General features: G+C 38.1%; 1 protein-coding gene across 7 annotated transcripts in view; it reads left to right on the plus strand.

The window, feature by feature from the left end:
- Positions 1–1158: 1158 nt before the first annotated feature.
- The window catches only part of LOC132620418 (calmodulin-binding transcription activator 4-like), a 28053-nt gene continuing 13003 nt past the window's right edge, over positions 1159–16208 (plus strand). For 3 of the 7 annotated variants that reach the window (XM_060335086.1, XM_060335088.1, XM_060335091.1), the window contains exons 1-10: positions 1160–1430; positions 5000–5125; positions 5935–6050; positions 6301–6389; positions 6641–6686; positions 7028–7463; positions 8337–8467; positions 8764–8854; positions 8962–9182; positions 10292–10977. In XM_060335086.1, coding sequence (XP_060191069.1) covers positions 1418–1430; positions 5000–5125; positions 5935–6050; positions 6301–6389; positions 6641–6686; positions 7028–7463; positions 8337–8467; positions 8764–8854; positions 8962–9182; positions 10292–10977 — 1955 coding nt within the window. In that variant the 5' untranslated portion in view covers positions 1160–1417. Of the gene's footprint in view, positions 1431–3272; positions 3438–4999; positions 5126–5934; positions 6051–6300; positions 6390–6640; positions 6687–7027; positions 7464–8336; positions 8468–8763; positions 8855–8961; positions 9183–10291; positions 10978–16208 lie in introns of all 7 variants that reach the window. The other 4 variants (XM_060335090.1, XM_060335087.1, XM_060335089.1 and 1 more) reach the window with 4 other exon arrangements.

Genomic DNA, 16208 nt, shown 5'->3' on the forward strand with positions numbered 1-16208 from the left:
ATTAATACGGTGAATTTCGTAGCATGCTTATGCTCTGAAAGTGCGAGGTGTAACATAACAACATTGGTCCTTTAAGTTCACCAAAAGTTAGTACTTTTAGTCTCCGGCAAAATATTCATCAAACTCTATTTGTTAGATTTGACGAGAGCTATGAAAAGAAATGGGAAATTAGCGAGAACTCACATTTAGAGGTACACATTACTAAAGAAAAGACTAAATACCTCGGGACAAAACCGACGCGATTATAGGGAAAAATCGAGGAAAAAACAATAGACTTGATATTGTCAGAAAATAGTGTCTCGGAACACAAAAACAGACGGACTCTGTCTGTTAAAATCAAGCGAGTCTGTCAGCTAAGTAAAATGCAATAGACTCGATTTTTATTGAAAACCCAGTATAAAAATAAATACTTCCATTGTAGAGATTTAAAAAAAATAATATATTTTCATTTTTACCCGAAAATAACTGACGGATGTCCGTCAATTTTCGTATCAAGTTTTCACTTGTTTTTAGTAGAGACAACTTTTGTAATTTCTGCTATTTCTAATTTATTTCTAAAGCCTCCTGTATTTTGTTCTGTTGCTACCGTCACGTGTCCCATTTGTCTTTTCAGAATTTTACCCAATACAACAACATTTTTTTGTGCGGATTGCCCTTTAAAGGCACTGGTTTTTAATTTTTGTCCTTCGCCTAAACCCCGAAGTTCTGGATTTGAACCCAACTCAGTAAAAAAAAAGAAGGAATTTCGCAAGACAGAGGTTTGGATTCGCAAGGCAAAACTCTGTAGGTAGAGTTTGAAGCTCTGCCTGAGGCCTAACTTTGCTACGATTTTTTTTAACTGAGCTGAGATTCAAACTCCAAATCTCATGGTATTAGATGAAGGGCAAAAGATACCACTAATTTGAGCGGCAAAAATTAAAGACCAAAGCCTTTCAAGGTAATCGTGCAAATGACCCATACAACAACTATGAGCCCGTTTGGATTGACTTATAAGTTGCTTATAAGCTGTTTTCAGCTCTTTTGAGTGTTTGACTAATCAGCTTAAAATCATTTTATGTTTAAAATAAGCCTAAAAAATTAATTGAGCCCGTTTAGCTTAGCTTATGTAAATCAGCTTATAACTTACTTCTTTTAAGCCAATGCAAACCGGCTCTATATGTCGAAGAGTTCCCCTCGCGACCCAAGCTGTAATGACTCAAAACTTAGTCCACTACTTCTGCAACTTGATCAATATCATGCGATTTTTGTTGACCAAAAATAGAAAAGGTTAGACTGTAGTCTCACCTACCTAATTACAGTACAAGACAAAAATTCAACAAATAATAGACGAGCCTCTGGTAAGGCCAAAGGACTCAATTCCTAGTTCCTTCCAAAATTGAAATGAAAGACTTGAGCTTTTTCTGCAATTCGTAAAAGTATGGCAGAATCAGGTAAGAATTGATTCTACTTTTCGATTAACAGTTAATTGCTTATGCTTTCGACTTTTCACATTTGTGGACTTGTTTACGCTTCTACTTGTTGCCTTTTAATCACTGATTTGATGGTTTAATTTGGTTTTCCTATTTCAGTGTTTATTTCTTGGGCTACTGTTTTCTGGTCAATTTGACTAATCTTGAAGCTAAATTAGATTAGATCAGTTCAATAATTTAAAGTTAAAACTTAGATATTAAAAAACTATACGAAAAGTATTATAAGTTGCCACTCTTCTCATGTCAACACGATTAAAAAAATTATTCTAAAATTTGGTCAAAGTTTACATAGTTTGAACCTGTCACATAAATTGGGACGAAGGGAGTAGTAGTTGCAAGATACAGATAGAGAGTTAGAGTCAGTGAGTCTAAATTGTGCTATTATATTTATAAACATTTGTTGATCGTTTTACATACATGGTTTGTGTGTGTGGAAGTGTGCAGGGGGTGAGGTGGGGGTGGGGCAAGGTCGAGCCGATAGCGGTTGAACATGTTACAAAGGGCTAGATCCGCCTTTGGTACTAGAGGCATTCCATGATTAGAAGAAGACCAATTACTATGTGTGAAATGACTGGACCGTGTGGCTGTTTTTTCATTCATACCATCACCTAGTCACTTGTATAGCTTACATTGTATCTTGTACTGGTTGAAAGACCAGTTAACCTCAACAATAACTTGTATGTGCTTGAGTTTTCTGAACAAAATTTGATCGAGATGCAGTTTTTTGATAATATATAGACAAAAAGAAAAACCTCACCTGAATCAGTTGATAAACCTACGCCGAAGCAGGGGCAGAAAAATAAAGAATGCCTTTCCAGACTTCTTTAATCCCAGTTGAGAGCTTTGTACTCCTTTCCCCTTGCTAACTTGGTCATGTGAAGATAGAAATAAATGAGAAATTATTGCCTGGATGGGATGCTAGGCCCTCTGAGGCACTTTGTATAGTTAGATGGTATCTTTCAGCTAATCAGTCAAATTGTTGAAGTAATCGTAGTTGTTAGTAGTTAAAAAGAGATAATTAATCCTATGGCCTAGGAATTTGAGATCATCCTCTTCTAATGGGTATCTATATGATAATGTCATGGTTGAGACGATCGTTATTGGCATTTTGTACTTGCAATCCAGTTGGATGTGTCGGATGCTTTTTAAAACCATACCCCTTGGTGCTTGTAAACAAAAGGATTGCCCATAATGCAAATTAGGCATGCTGAATTGGAGCGTCTAGGAAAGATGTTTGCTTGAATCCATCTTCTCGACTGAACCAACATAGTTCTTCCATTCCCATCTACCTTCTCTAAGTGAGCTGTTGCTATCACTCCTTTTCCCTATAACTTTCTCTTCTTTCTCTTCTCTATCAATCCATCATGCATTAGAATTGACCAGTTAACCGACCAACAAACTGACAAAGTGTGACAGAAATCATGAAAAGTCATTTCAGTTACCAGTTTCAAAAAAGAAAATCATGAAAAGTCATTTCACTTGACCATTTGTCACTTGCACATAAATTAAGCCGTTACTCAATAGGTATGCTAATGCCAGAACATGGATTTTTAAGCTGCCTTAAGAGGAAATACCTCTTGGCTAAGTAAGAATATGTAAATCATCGGTTCAAAACTTACATGCTGGCTTCTTGACCGGCTGGTTGTTCTCCTTGTAGGGAATTGGGCGCTCTAAGGACTATGTAGTAGCAGCATTAGTAGTAGTAGTAGTTGTTGTTGTTGTTTCCCCCCAATTTACTTACGGTGCAAATAAGGTTTCACTTTTGAGATCAGTCAATTAGGCTTGTTATTTTTCTGCTTTCAGGTGCCAGTGTTGGCCGAGAAAAAGACAAAAGCTTAGGTGCTCGCTAAAGAATCAATGCATATTGTAGTTAGCCCCATGGGTAGTACCATCTTGGATCAAATCTCCTTATCCAGTTGACACAGTACAACCAGAGGAGAGTCGCTCATTCCTACTAAAGTATATGGAGTAAGTGATGAATACTGAGAAAATTAGTTCGATTTGGCCTTAGCCTAGGAGCTTTAGTTCTCACCTTCACAAATTCGTCAGTGACTGAAACAAAATGTGGTTGTTGTGGAAGCATTATCTAGTAAATAACTTCTTACTACGGCTGCCCAAAGAGCAGTTGCATCCAAAGAGCTTTGTTTTGTTTGGAAAACTAAGGCATATGAGTGGCTTCAGTTGAAGCCCATTGATGACATAAGGGAGCACAATAGCACAAACTGGATGCAGTTTGTCCTAAGCTATTAATGGGCATCTAGTCCCACTTGCAAGAGAGTGAAACTATAGGGTTTGGAGGATAAATGAAGTGAGAGGAAGGAGCCTGGGTTATCACCATAAAAAACAGATCTTTTTCTCTTCAAATGGTCTGAAACAGTGCTGGAGAGCAATCCTCGAAGCTCTGTTTATCATTCCACTCTTTTGTCTGAATTTTCAACTGAGAAGAATGTCTTTAACACCTTGTGGCTCCAGCCATTTTAATCCAAATATGTCCAATTTGCTCTCCACAATTTGGAGGTGACTGGAGAAGGGAGTAATAAGTGTTAAGGACTAACTAATTTGTTCCTTGTTATCATAATTTGGCAGTTAATAGCTTTGCAAGCAGTATCTCAGTCTGTACAAAAAAATGCCACCTTCCTTGAGGCCTTGGGGATCCAAATGAGGGAGAGCCATGTTTTCCCTTTTCCATTATCCTTTATAAAAAGATTTAGCAGTGAATATCCGTGAACTATTGGCATCATGTATCAGGAGGAATAGGAGAGATACTGACACCTGAGAAACATGTAACTGTGAAAATTAAGCAGATAGATAACTAGATCTAATGGTAAGAACTAACTGCAATTTGACCAACTAATTACTTAGTAATATTTCTACCTCTAGCAGCTTATGTTTGACTCTTGAAGCATATCATTTGGAGCTAGGTATCGTTGGATAGTGAGGAATTACTTGAAAATGGCTTCTTTCGCTATGCTTCCATCTCTCTTCGGTTGAGCATATCTTCTTTTGGATCTTGTTAGAAGATAAGGGATGAAGAAAAAGGGAGATAAAAAAATAAAATACAGTACCATCACTCTTTTTTATACTTTCCGGAAAGGAAGCTAAAGGTGGAATGTGTTTCTTAACTTACTTACAGTTCATAAAATTTCCTAAATTTCTTACCATAATACATCAAAAAAGATTTCTTCTAACAAAATTTTGTAAGTTTGCCAACTAAGGATGTTTAATTATCAGTGAGAAACAATCTTCTTTTCCTCCGCAAGAACATGATACAAGTTCTTGGTTTTTCGCTTATAAGGTTTTACTTCGCAACACACAGAAAGCCCATATCCTGTTGCCGTTACTGTCATCCACACCCATTTTGTGAAAGTATGTCATAACATTTTAAACAGTTTCTTCCTGAAATAGTTGTTTATCCTGGGAAACAATTGATGAGTGCTTTTATGTTCTGCGCCGTTCGAAAATTGATTGTGAGGAGCCGTATTTGCTGCACTAGAAGATTTTTTAGCAACTGTTGCTATTTCATGTTTCAGGATACAACGTAAATGATTTGGTTCGAGAAGGCCGTTTTAGGTGGTTAAGACCTGCAGAAGTGCTCTTCATACTACAGAATCATGAGGACCGTCAACTTGCGCATCAACCACCTCAAAAGCCAGCTAGTAGTCTCCTCCCTCTTTATTTTTTTGCTCCCATTTCAGCAAGATGAATAATATCTATTCATAACAATGATCAATTTTTAATAATACATATCTAGTGGTAACCAGTGTTTTAAAAGGCGTTTTCGGGGCGAGCCCTGGGGCGGGGCGTACCAAAAATGCCCCGGGGCGATGGGTCGGGGCGAAAGTCTCCAAAGGCGTACGCCCGGGCGTTTGGGGCGAGTTTTTTTTGTTGAGGCGTGTTGGGGCGTAAGCCCAGAAAACTTCTTCAAACTAAAATGAAATTTGTTAAATAAGTCCTTAATATAATGCCCAAATTCTCAAAAGTCAACATGTAATTACTCAAATGTTTTAAAAAGGAACTGGAACATTAAATTTAAAAGTCAAGACCTTTTTTTATTGTTAGAATGCCTAATATATATTCTTTTCCAATTATTTATCTTGTCTTCTACTATCTCAAAAAAGTAACGAGTAGTCACTTGTACTTGTAAGTAGCATATAATAGATTGTTCTAATTAGTTTTTTTGTGGGGGTGGAGCATATATATATATATATATATATATATATATATAGTTTTCTTCAAATTTTTACGCTATTTCACCTATTTAAAAGTATTTATTATAATTATATCATTTTATAAAATACTAAAAATTAAAACCCCACGGGGCTTACGCCTCACTGAGGCAGACGTAAAACGCCCCGCCTTACGCCCTCGCCTTTTAAAACACTGGTGGTAACCCTCTTACATCAGAATCAGGCTATGTTATCCTCTTTTCCCACTGCCATCTTACAAAAGTGGTTGGAATCAACAGGTGGATCTATGTTTCTCTTTAACAAGAGGGTCCTCAGGTACTTCCGTAAAGATGGTCATAATTGGCGTAAAAAGAAGGATGGAAGAGCTGTAGGAGAGGCACATGAGCGGCTTAAGGTAACAATTGATGGGAAATGTCATGTTTATTGAACAATGCAAATGACAATCTTGTCTAAACATTTGTTGTATAGTTTACGTGGAGGGAGGTGTGTTCACCTGAGCTATGGACTTTTTTGTTGGTTGATTCTCTAAACGACCTCTTGAAAAACAAGAAAAGAAAAAGAAAATGCCTATGATGTTCATGTGTTAGTTTTCATGACACTTGTCATTAGGTGAGAAGTTTTCTATTTCTCTCTTCTGCTGCTAGGTTGGAAATGCTGAAGCGCTAAATTGTTATTATGCACATGGAGAGAAGAACCCTAACTTCCAGAGGCGAAGCTATTGGATGTTGGACCCGTGAGTTTACTTGCTATTGATCTGTAATCTAGTCCTTTGCTTCTAGATCTGGAGCAGTTTAAGAAAGAAGTTTTAAACTTCTTGGGAGTTTGGGACAGCTGAATGGATAAGGAGCACACATGAGCAAGTTAACTAAAATTTAAGGGCTCCCTTTCCTTTCATCTGTCTCTCTTTCTCTCTCTTTGATAAAGGTGGGACCTGAAACTGATTGTTTTTTCCTTTATTTGCTCTCAAATTTGCATGTTTGGCAGTGCGTATGAGCACATTGTTTTGGTACACTACAGAGATATAACTGAGGTCAGTCTTCAGGAACCCAATTGTACAAATATCCCATGTCATAGCATGACTCTTGCTACTAAGTTAACTCTATTTCATCAAGACATCAATGAAAGGCTTCCTTCTTTGTTAAGTTTTAGTATCTTAGTTTCAATCCTTGCTTCTTTTTTATTGTTTTTGTAATTTTCATGTAAAAGCTGCTAACAATTTGACACTAGACTGGAGAAGTTTTTGTAATTGCTTTCGGCATTGAAATTCTATATTAGGAAACTTATACTTGTTTGGTGAGCTAATACGTTTAGATCTAGTATGTTAATTAATTAAAGCAGTCTTTACAGTACTAGTTTCACTTATGACCCTAGGGGAAGCAGATTGCAGCATTCATGTCACAGTCATCTCCAGTTTCCTCTACTTTCTCTCTGAGTCCCAGCTTATCTTCTACTCAACATCCAGGCTTCACTGTTGTTGGTAGTGAATCTTGTCAACAATACCAGAATGAATCTAGCCCTGGATATGGGGAAATTTGTTCTGATGCAGTCATCAATAGTAATGGGATGAACGTCTCAGACATTACTGGGAGAACAGAGGGGGTGAGCAGCTTACCAAGGGTTGAGATAAGTCAAGCATTGCGAAGACTTGAGGAGCAGTTAAGTTTAAATGATGACAGCTCGGGAGAAATTTATCCCCTCTATAGTGAGATTGAGAACTCGAATGATGCTGAAAATCTTGTACATGACAAAAATTCACTTTTCCAGATCCAGGACAATTCAAATAATCTTCTGTTGCAGCCTCATTCAGGTTTTGTCATTTTTCATACCAGAAGATTATTATTAGATGCAGATATACATCCTTATTATATGTCACTGCATTGAATTCTTTTAAGCACGCAAACTCGAGATTCAGAGATTTCTTCTTTCCTTGTGCTTTGTTGCGAACAAGGTGGATATTTCGTCAATTTGGTTAGTCCACTAAGTTTTTGTTATTCTTAGACTTCATACTGTTATGACTCAATACCTGGTTGAGAGTCTTTTTGTTTGAATGCTAGTCCTTTTAATAGCTATTTGAGAAGAAGTACTCAAAAAGAATTCCCCCATTTTTTATTTTCCCTAGTTATCATACTTCTGATGAATGTCGATTGATAACATGACTTCTGCCAGCTCAGTCATGAGTTAGATAAACTGAGGCCGTTTTGGCGTTCCATAGCTTGTTCCCCCCTGGTTGCGAAAATGTTATGTTGAACACATAACTAGTTATACTTTTTATAAGATTGCAGATCAAGGAAGAGTACCTCATTTTTCTAAGTTTTGATTTGTGTAAGTTATCTACAAATAATTCTTTAAGTGAAGCCTTTTTGGTTTCTGATAGTATCCGCAGCGGTGACATGATGCTGGTGCTGGACATTGGCAATTACTGCCATGTCATAGACTTTCTATCTGCGTTTTCTTGAGCACTCATGCATTCTAATTTAATTACATGCCTCATTTCAGAGGGAACCTCAAAGTGGCTCTATTTCATTATATTCCATCCATATCCCAATTCCATTCATTTAATTTCCCTTTGGTGCCATTGACATAACAGATGTCGTTTCTAGCAGCAAGTACGAAGAACACATGCATTTCTAATTTAGGAGCAGAAAATACTAAGGAATACTGATAATAGTGTCATTTGTAGGTGAGAGCAGTGAATCTCAGGATCAACTTTTGAACCTGGATGATAACATGTGGAAAGAGATGCTGGATCACTGCAGGAGCTCTCCGGCTGCTGAGTCACAAGCCAAATGTTTTGGAAAGTGGGATGAGAATGTGAGGAAGTGTCTTTGAAATTAACTTTTATTTCATATGCCTGTTCTTTTATTGGCATGGTTATTTGCACCCGTGTCATTACGACTATGACTCCTTGTCACTGCGGCCGATGCTGTGTATAATTAGTAGAAAGTTCATGTGCTCAAAGTGGCACTCATTAAATATAAACCATATTTGATGTTATTTCTGGGCCTTTCCAAATAATTCTTCTGCCTCTGATAACCACTTATTTCATCTATTATTTCAATATTCGCTTCATTCTCTTTCTTCCAGCTAACATGTCTGCACTTGATCAGGGAATGTTACAAACTTCATCAGGAAGTGTACCAATAGAAGCAACCGAAAGCGATAGGTGGCCTAAATTTGGTGGAAAGGAAGCTCTGGAATGTAAGCTTTTTTTGGAAAATCCAGATGATAATTTTTATCTTCTACATCTAGTATCTTGCATAATATCTTAATCTAAAAAAAAATAAAAATACCCTGTTGCTTTGTAGCTTCTTTGACAAATCTAAAGCAAGTCGATGATTTCAAGTATCCTGCACGTGCACAAATAAGTACTTTTGGATCCTACCCTGACCAGTATACGACAATATTTGACCAAGATCAGATTGGAACTTCATTTGAAGCTGATATGAGCTTAACCATTGTCCAGAAGCAGAAATTTACTATTCATGATATATCTCCTGATTGGGGTTATTCATCTGAGACAACAAAGGTATATCTCATGATTTAGTGATTCTTTCTTTTTGTGGTGTTTGTGGATATTTCTTTTCAGCTTGTGCAAATAATGCCAACATCACAATTGCCTGCTTATGTACATTTTAAGCCATTTTTTAAAACTTAGTTCAGTTTTTATGCTCTAACAAAGCAACTCTTGAAGTCGTGAGTTGTTGTCCGGCAAGCTAATACCATTATCACTGCCAACAACCTTCTTTCTATGTATTGCTTACAAAAGCTTGAAATATTCTTGTGAACAAAACCAGTTATGTTGTGACTTGGGTTTTTCACAGTCATGGCTGATAAAACATAGTACCCCCTCCCCCTGTAACACCCCACCCACTAGTGATATTGTCTGCTTTGGCCTAGGCCCGCACGACTTTAAAACATCTGAGGCTTGCTTCCTAATACCCAGTATCTCTCCCGTGTGTTGTCAATGTGGGATTTGCTTAGGGTGTTACATACAATCCCCCCCCCCCCCCCCCCACACACACACACACACCCCCCCCTCCCTTAGGGACTCGGCGTTATCGTTCAAGGTTGCACGCGGAGTGGCTCTGATACCATATGTAACAGCCTAGCCCACTAGTGATATTGTCCGCTTTGGGCCTAGGCCGACACGGCTTTAAAACATGTCACTAGGATCTAAGGCTTGCTTCCTTATATACCCAACATCTCTCCCGTGTTTTGTTGATGTGGGATTTGCCTCGGGTGTGACCCCCCGCCCCCTAACCCAACCACAAAAAAAAAAAAAAAAAAAAAGGGAAAAGAGAAAAAGATTTAACCAGATTTAGTAACTAATTCACGATGACTAAGTCAAGTATCATTTCTCAACCTTAGAGATGTGCAATCTCAAGCTCTGTGGTCTTTGACTTCATATATAGAGTTGAAACTTGTAAATGAATTGTCTCCATTGTCAAATAGTCTGGCACGTTTGAAGTTTGCTTTTTGATGAAGGCTCTTTAAAGTCAACTTCTGGGTACCTTATTCTTCTGAATATCCTGAAAATCCTGGGAAATCAGATGTTCCATGTAGGATGTCGTGAAAGTTTATTTCGTCAAGATGTTTCATTATCCAGTTATTTGAACTTCAAGCTATTTGGTGCAGGTAGTTATAGTTGGATCGTATCTCTGCAATCCATCAGATTACACATGGACTTGTATGTTCGGTGATATTGAAGTTCCTGTTCAGATCATCAAGGAAGGTGCCATCCGCTGCCAGGCGCCTCCTCACTTGCCAGGTAAAGTTGCACTCTGTATCACTACTGGCAATAGGGTGTCATGCAGTGAAGTGAGAGAGTTTGAATACCGTGTTAAGCTTGATGATCGTGGTCAAAGTATTCTACCTGAAGTAGGAGGAGCTTCTAAGAGTTCAGAGGAACTGTTGCTACTTGTCAGATTTGTGCAGATGCTTTTATCTGACTCATCAGTGCAGAAAGGAGATGGTTCTGAGTCAAACAATGATATCTTGGAGAAATCCAAAGCCAGCGAAGATTCATGGAGCCAAGTTATTGAATCTCTTTTCTTTGGTACTTCAGCATCAATGATAACTGTTGATTGGCTTCTTCAAGAGCTTTTAAAAGACAAGTTGCAACAGTGGCTTTCATCCAAATTGCAAGAAAAAGATAACCAAATTGGCTATTCCTTGTCCAGGAAAGAACAAGGGATAATACACATGATTGCTGGCCTGGGGTTTGAGTGGGCATTGCACCCAATTCTAAATGCTGGAGTTAGTGTTAACTTCCGTGACATAAGTGGCTGGACTGCCCTGCACTGGGCTGCACGCTTTGGGAGGTAACTAAGTAGTATCTGTTGTTTGACGAACTGTCACTGTCCTTGACTCGTTCGGTACTCAATTAACAACATAAACTACATTAAGAATATTTAGGAAGTCAAATATGTGAGTTAAATATAAATAGAATAATTGTTTATAACTTTAAATGAGAACCAATCCCCCGGAAAAAGCCAGTATAATTGGATTTGGAAGTAAGACCTCTGCTATACACCCAAATATAAGGGCTAATCCTAGAAAGGCTAGGTGAAAAACATGTAATTGGTTCACGTAAATCCGTTAACGTTGCAAATTAAGAATTTCATGACTTTATTGACCCAGAGAAAAAGCTATGTGTTTTCGTATGATACTTCTTACAATATTTATTGATGAAATTAGTTTTTTCGACAACTTTTAGTACGTAGGTGTCACACTTCGAACCATGGCTTGGGCGTAACACGACACTCGGTGCCTGACTGCATGTGACCGAGCGAACCACATGGTTTGCTGAATCAACATGGGGCATGAACTGAATGCGGAGTATAACTTTAAAACATGGATAGTCTGATAATAACATGAGTTATCATAATACTAATGAAAATACTGTTTAAACATGATGCGGAAATAATCTGAAAATATAATAAATGTTGAGCCATTACTGGCTATACGACTCTGAACATCTGACATGACATAACTGACTAGTTTATGAAACCTTTGACATGAGTCCGACTGCTAAACTGTTTACGGGGACAAGGCCCCTGGCATACCTTAACTGCAAAACTAACATGAAATATAAATACTAACTAAACCTTGAATGAGATAGGGCTCACCAAAAAGCTGCTACGAGCAGTGTCCTAACCAGCTGATCCGTCGTCCTGCAAATCTGCATCGTGAAATGTAGGCCCTCAAGAAAATAAAAGGAGACGTCAGTACATTCGAATTGTACTGGTATGTGAAGCAACTGAATGAAATAAGCATGGCACATGGAAATAACTGAAACTGAAACTGTATCTGTATCTGTAAGCTGAACATGAACATGAGTATCATCTGACATGAGTATATATATATATATATATATATATAACATGAGTTAAAAGCATTTTTAGTTGGGAGAACATTAATATAACCGACAACATGAATCACCACGTGGGTATGTGGAGTCTGGTACCTGGCCCGACCAGCAGAGCAATCTCATACCTTGCCAGGGGTATGAGACATAAACATGACATGAAAGGATCCAATCAATAAAACATGAAGGAATCGTCCTAACTGGGCGGAGTGATCCTTATCCTACGGTGGCAAGCGTAGTTTCAGGCTATCTGAGCCTTCTCGGTAATCTGTGCAACTCCCAGAAACATGAACATGAAAATAGGTGGCATCTGAGCCCATGGTTTTCTTAAACACGATATGTAGACATGAATTGTAAGTATAATATAACATGAATATATAATTACACAATATACTTGTATGAAAACATGGAGACATGTAAGATTTTCATGAAAATAAGCACAATAGTTCATATCTTGCATGTAAGAACCCATGGAATGCAAAGTATGGGTTTTCATGGATTACGGACAGATTCTCAATAACCAAAATGGAATATCAAGAATACAATAACGAATTATCAATACAAATTGATGTAGATTAAACTAATTAAACAAGAAATTAATAGAATTAAGCTAAGAGAAGGAAATACTGATTCTCATTTCATAACCTTCCATGGAAGAACCTCCATTCTTACATATACTCAGCTGACTTAGCTGAGGGACTAAAGTGCAAAATAACCGAGGACTAATGTGTAATATACGTAAGCTCTTATTTAATAACATAAAGGACTTAAGTGTAAATGGATAAACATAGTAACTAACTCATAACTAACAGCTTGGTATCACTCTGCAAGCACAGTGTACACCTCGCAACAGCCGCAATCTTCCCAGGTATGCAGGGGCATATCAATACCACCCCCTCAAAAACATCCTTGTCCTCAAGGATGAAATGTAGGAAAATGAACTCGAACAGCATTCGCATCCTCCCAAGAAGCTTGATCTTCAGGCAACTGATCCCACTGAATAAGAAGCTGTGCTACAGCTTTACTGCCCTTTTGAATTAGCCTCCTATCCAACACCTTAACTGGTTTGAGGACAAAAAGGACTTGACAAGCTGACCACAGGAGGATGAGAAATGACCTCAGGAATAGCATGACAAGGTTTAAGCAGTGACACATGAAAGGTAGGATAAATAAGCAATTCTTGTGGTAAAGCCAATCTATAAGCAACAGACCCAATCTTCTGTAGAATCATATAAGGACCATAGTACTTGAAGGATAGTTTGCTGAATTGTTGATGGGACATGGTAACTTGCCTATGAGGTTGCAGCTTTAAAAATACCCAATCCCCTATCTGAAAATGTCTATCAGACCTCTTCTTATTAGCCTGAGACTCCATTCTCTGCTGGGCTCTCGTTAAGTGAAACTGAAGATTTTTAGCAAGAAGAAAGGACTTCTTGTATTTCTGAATGAATATACAATCCATAAGAATGGGTACTTATACATGAGTTCTAAGACTAAATAAGGAAAGACAATATTACACAATCAATTCCTAATCATTCACATCAATACAATATATTCCTAAAATTAAGCTATCAATCTTAATCATCAATATCAAATCAACATCTCAATCTTAGTCATTAATACCAAATCAACACTCCCCCTCAAGTTGGTGCAAAGATGTCGCACATGCCCAACTTGCAAACCAGTGTATGAAAAGTCCGTTTGTTGAGGCCTTTAGTAAACACATCAGCTAGTTGTTTTTCTGATGACACGTGGAATAAACTCAAGACACCACCTGTGACTTTTTCTTCGATGAAGTGTCGATCAATTTCAACGTGCTTTGTTCGGTCATGCTGGACTGAATTTTGAGCTATACTGATTGCAGCCTTGTTGTCACAATACAAGGTAAGTTTCCTTTTTTCAGACAATCTCAATTCTTCTAGTAACTTTTGTAACCACCAAAGTTCGCAAACACCCTGGGCCATAGCTCTATATTCTGCCTCCGCACTTGATCTAGCAACTACACTTTGCTTCTTGCTTCTCCAAGTGACCAAGTTTCCTCCTACGAGTGTACAGTAACCGGATGTAGACCTTCTGTCATCTAAAGACCCAGCCCAATCTGCATCGGTAAAGGCTTCTATTTGGAGGTGACCATGTCTGGAGTAAAGTAGACCTTTTCCTGGAGCAGACTTCAGATACCGCAAGATGTGAAAGACAGTTTGCATATGAGGATCTCGAGGATCATGCATAAATTGACTCACTAGGCTGACTGAATAGGCTATGTCTGGTCTAGTGTGAGAGAGATAAATGAGTCTTCCAACTAGCCTCTGATATCTCTCTTTATCAACTGACTTTCCAACTCCGCTTTGTAGTTTGTGATTGCTTTCAATGGGTGATTCTGCTGGTTTGCAACCTGTCATACCTGTTTCTTTCAAGAGATCCAGAATATACTTTCTTTGAGAAATAAAGATTCCTCTTTTTGATCTAGCAACTTCAATTCCCAAGAAGTACTACAATTTTCCTAGATCCTTGATCTCAAATTCCTGTGCCAACAACTTCTTCAATCGGGTCATCTCCTCTTTGTCATCTCCTGTCATTACTATGTCATCAACATAAACTATGAGAAGAGTGAGTTTACCCTTTAAATGTCGTATAAAAAGGGTGTAATCCGCATTGCTTTGTTGGTAACCAAAGGAGATCATTGCTTTATAGAATCTGTCAAACCAAGCTCTAGGAGATTGCTTCAATCCATACAAGGCTTTCTTCAGTCTGCATACCTTTTCTTGACTTTGTTTAGTACCAAAACCAGGAGGAATCTCCATGTACACCTCTTCTTCTAAGTCTCCATGAAGAAATGCATTCTTCACATCAAACTGTTGCAAGTCCCAGTCAAGATTAGCTGCACAAGATAGAAGAATTCTAATAGTATTCATTTTTGCAACAGGAGCAAATGTCTCTTGATAATCCACTCCAAAAGTCTGAGTGAATCCTTTAGCCACCAATCTTGCTTTGAACCTTTCAATGGAACCATCAACTTTATGTTTTACAGTGAAGACCCATTTGCAACCAACCAACTTCTTGTCTGGTGGTGATGCGACAAGTTCCCAAGTCTCATTCTTTGATAAGGCCTTCATTTCTTCCATCATAGCTTGCTTCCACTTAGAATCTGCAAAAGCTTCCCTCCAATTCTGGGGAATAGACACAGAAGAAATAGACAAGGAAAAGGCTCTATAGGAAGGCGATAAAGAATTATAGGAAACAAAGTTAGATAAAGGGTGTTGAGTGCAAGATCTGACTCCTTTCCTGTGAGCAATAGGCAAATCTAACTCATTAGGAAGTATAGATAATTCACCAGAAGAAGAAGGTTCGGCTTCGGCAGGTTGCATGATGGCTTCTTCTGCTCTATTTCTCCTTGAGTAAGTAATCAAATCAGGCCTATCCAAACGCCCAACAGTCTCCCCCTGAATTCTTTCACTTTCTCTTATGGCAGTAGTTTCAATAGTCTCCCCCTGAATTCTTTCTCCAATTTCACTTTCCCTTGTGGCAGTAGTTTCAACAATAGAACTAGGAAAAACCATCTCTTCTTCCTTATAATTCTCCCCCTGAAGAGGTGATGGTGTAATACTAAAATAGGGCTCAGATTCCCGAAAGGTAACATCCATACTGACAAAGAATCTCCTAGAAGGAGGGTGATAACATTTGTACCCTTTCTGTGTTGGAGAATACCCAATAAAAACACATTTAAGAGCTCTAGGTTCAAGTTTCCCAGAGTTCCTAGCGTGAACAAAGCAAACACACCCAAATATCTTTGGAGGAACAGTATAGTCATTTTTACCCTTTAAAGCTTCTAAAGGACTCCGGAAATTAAGAGTTTTAAGTGGCATTCTATTGATAAGGTAGGCAGCTACTAGAATGGCATCCCCCCAGTAAGGCTTCGGCAGATTCATAGTAAACAAAAGGGATCTTGCTACTTCTAACAAATGCCTATTTTTTCTTTCAGCAACCCCATTTTGTGCACTAGTATAAGGACAACTAGTTTGATGCATTATCCCAAAAGACTCCAAGTAAGCTCCAAAAGTTTTATCCATGTATTCTGTGCCATTGTCAGTTCAAAATATCTTTATCTTAGCCTCAAACTGAGTACAAATCATCTTATGAAATGACTTAAAACAGGAGAAAACTTCACTTTTGGCTTTTAACAGATAT

This window comes from Lycium barbarum, chromosome 11 (assembly GCF_019175385.1).
Source record: "Lycium barbarum isolate Lr01 chromosome 11, ASM1917538v2, whole genome shotgun sequence".
NCBI lineage: Eukaryota > Viridiplantae > Streptophyta > Magnoliopsida > Solanales > Solanaceae > Lycium > Lycium barbarum.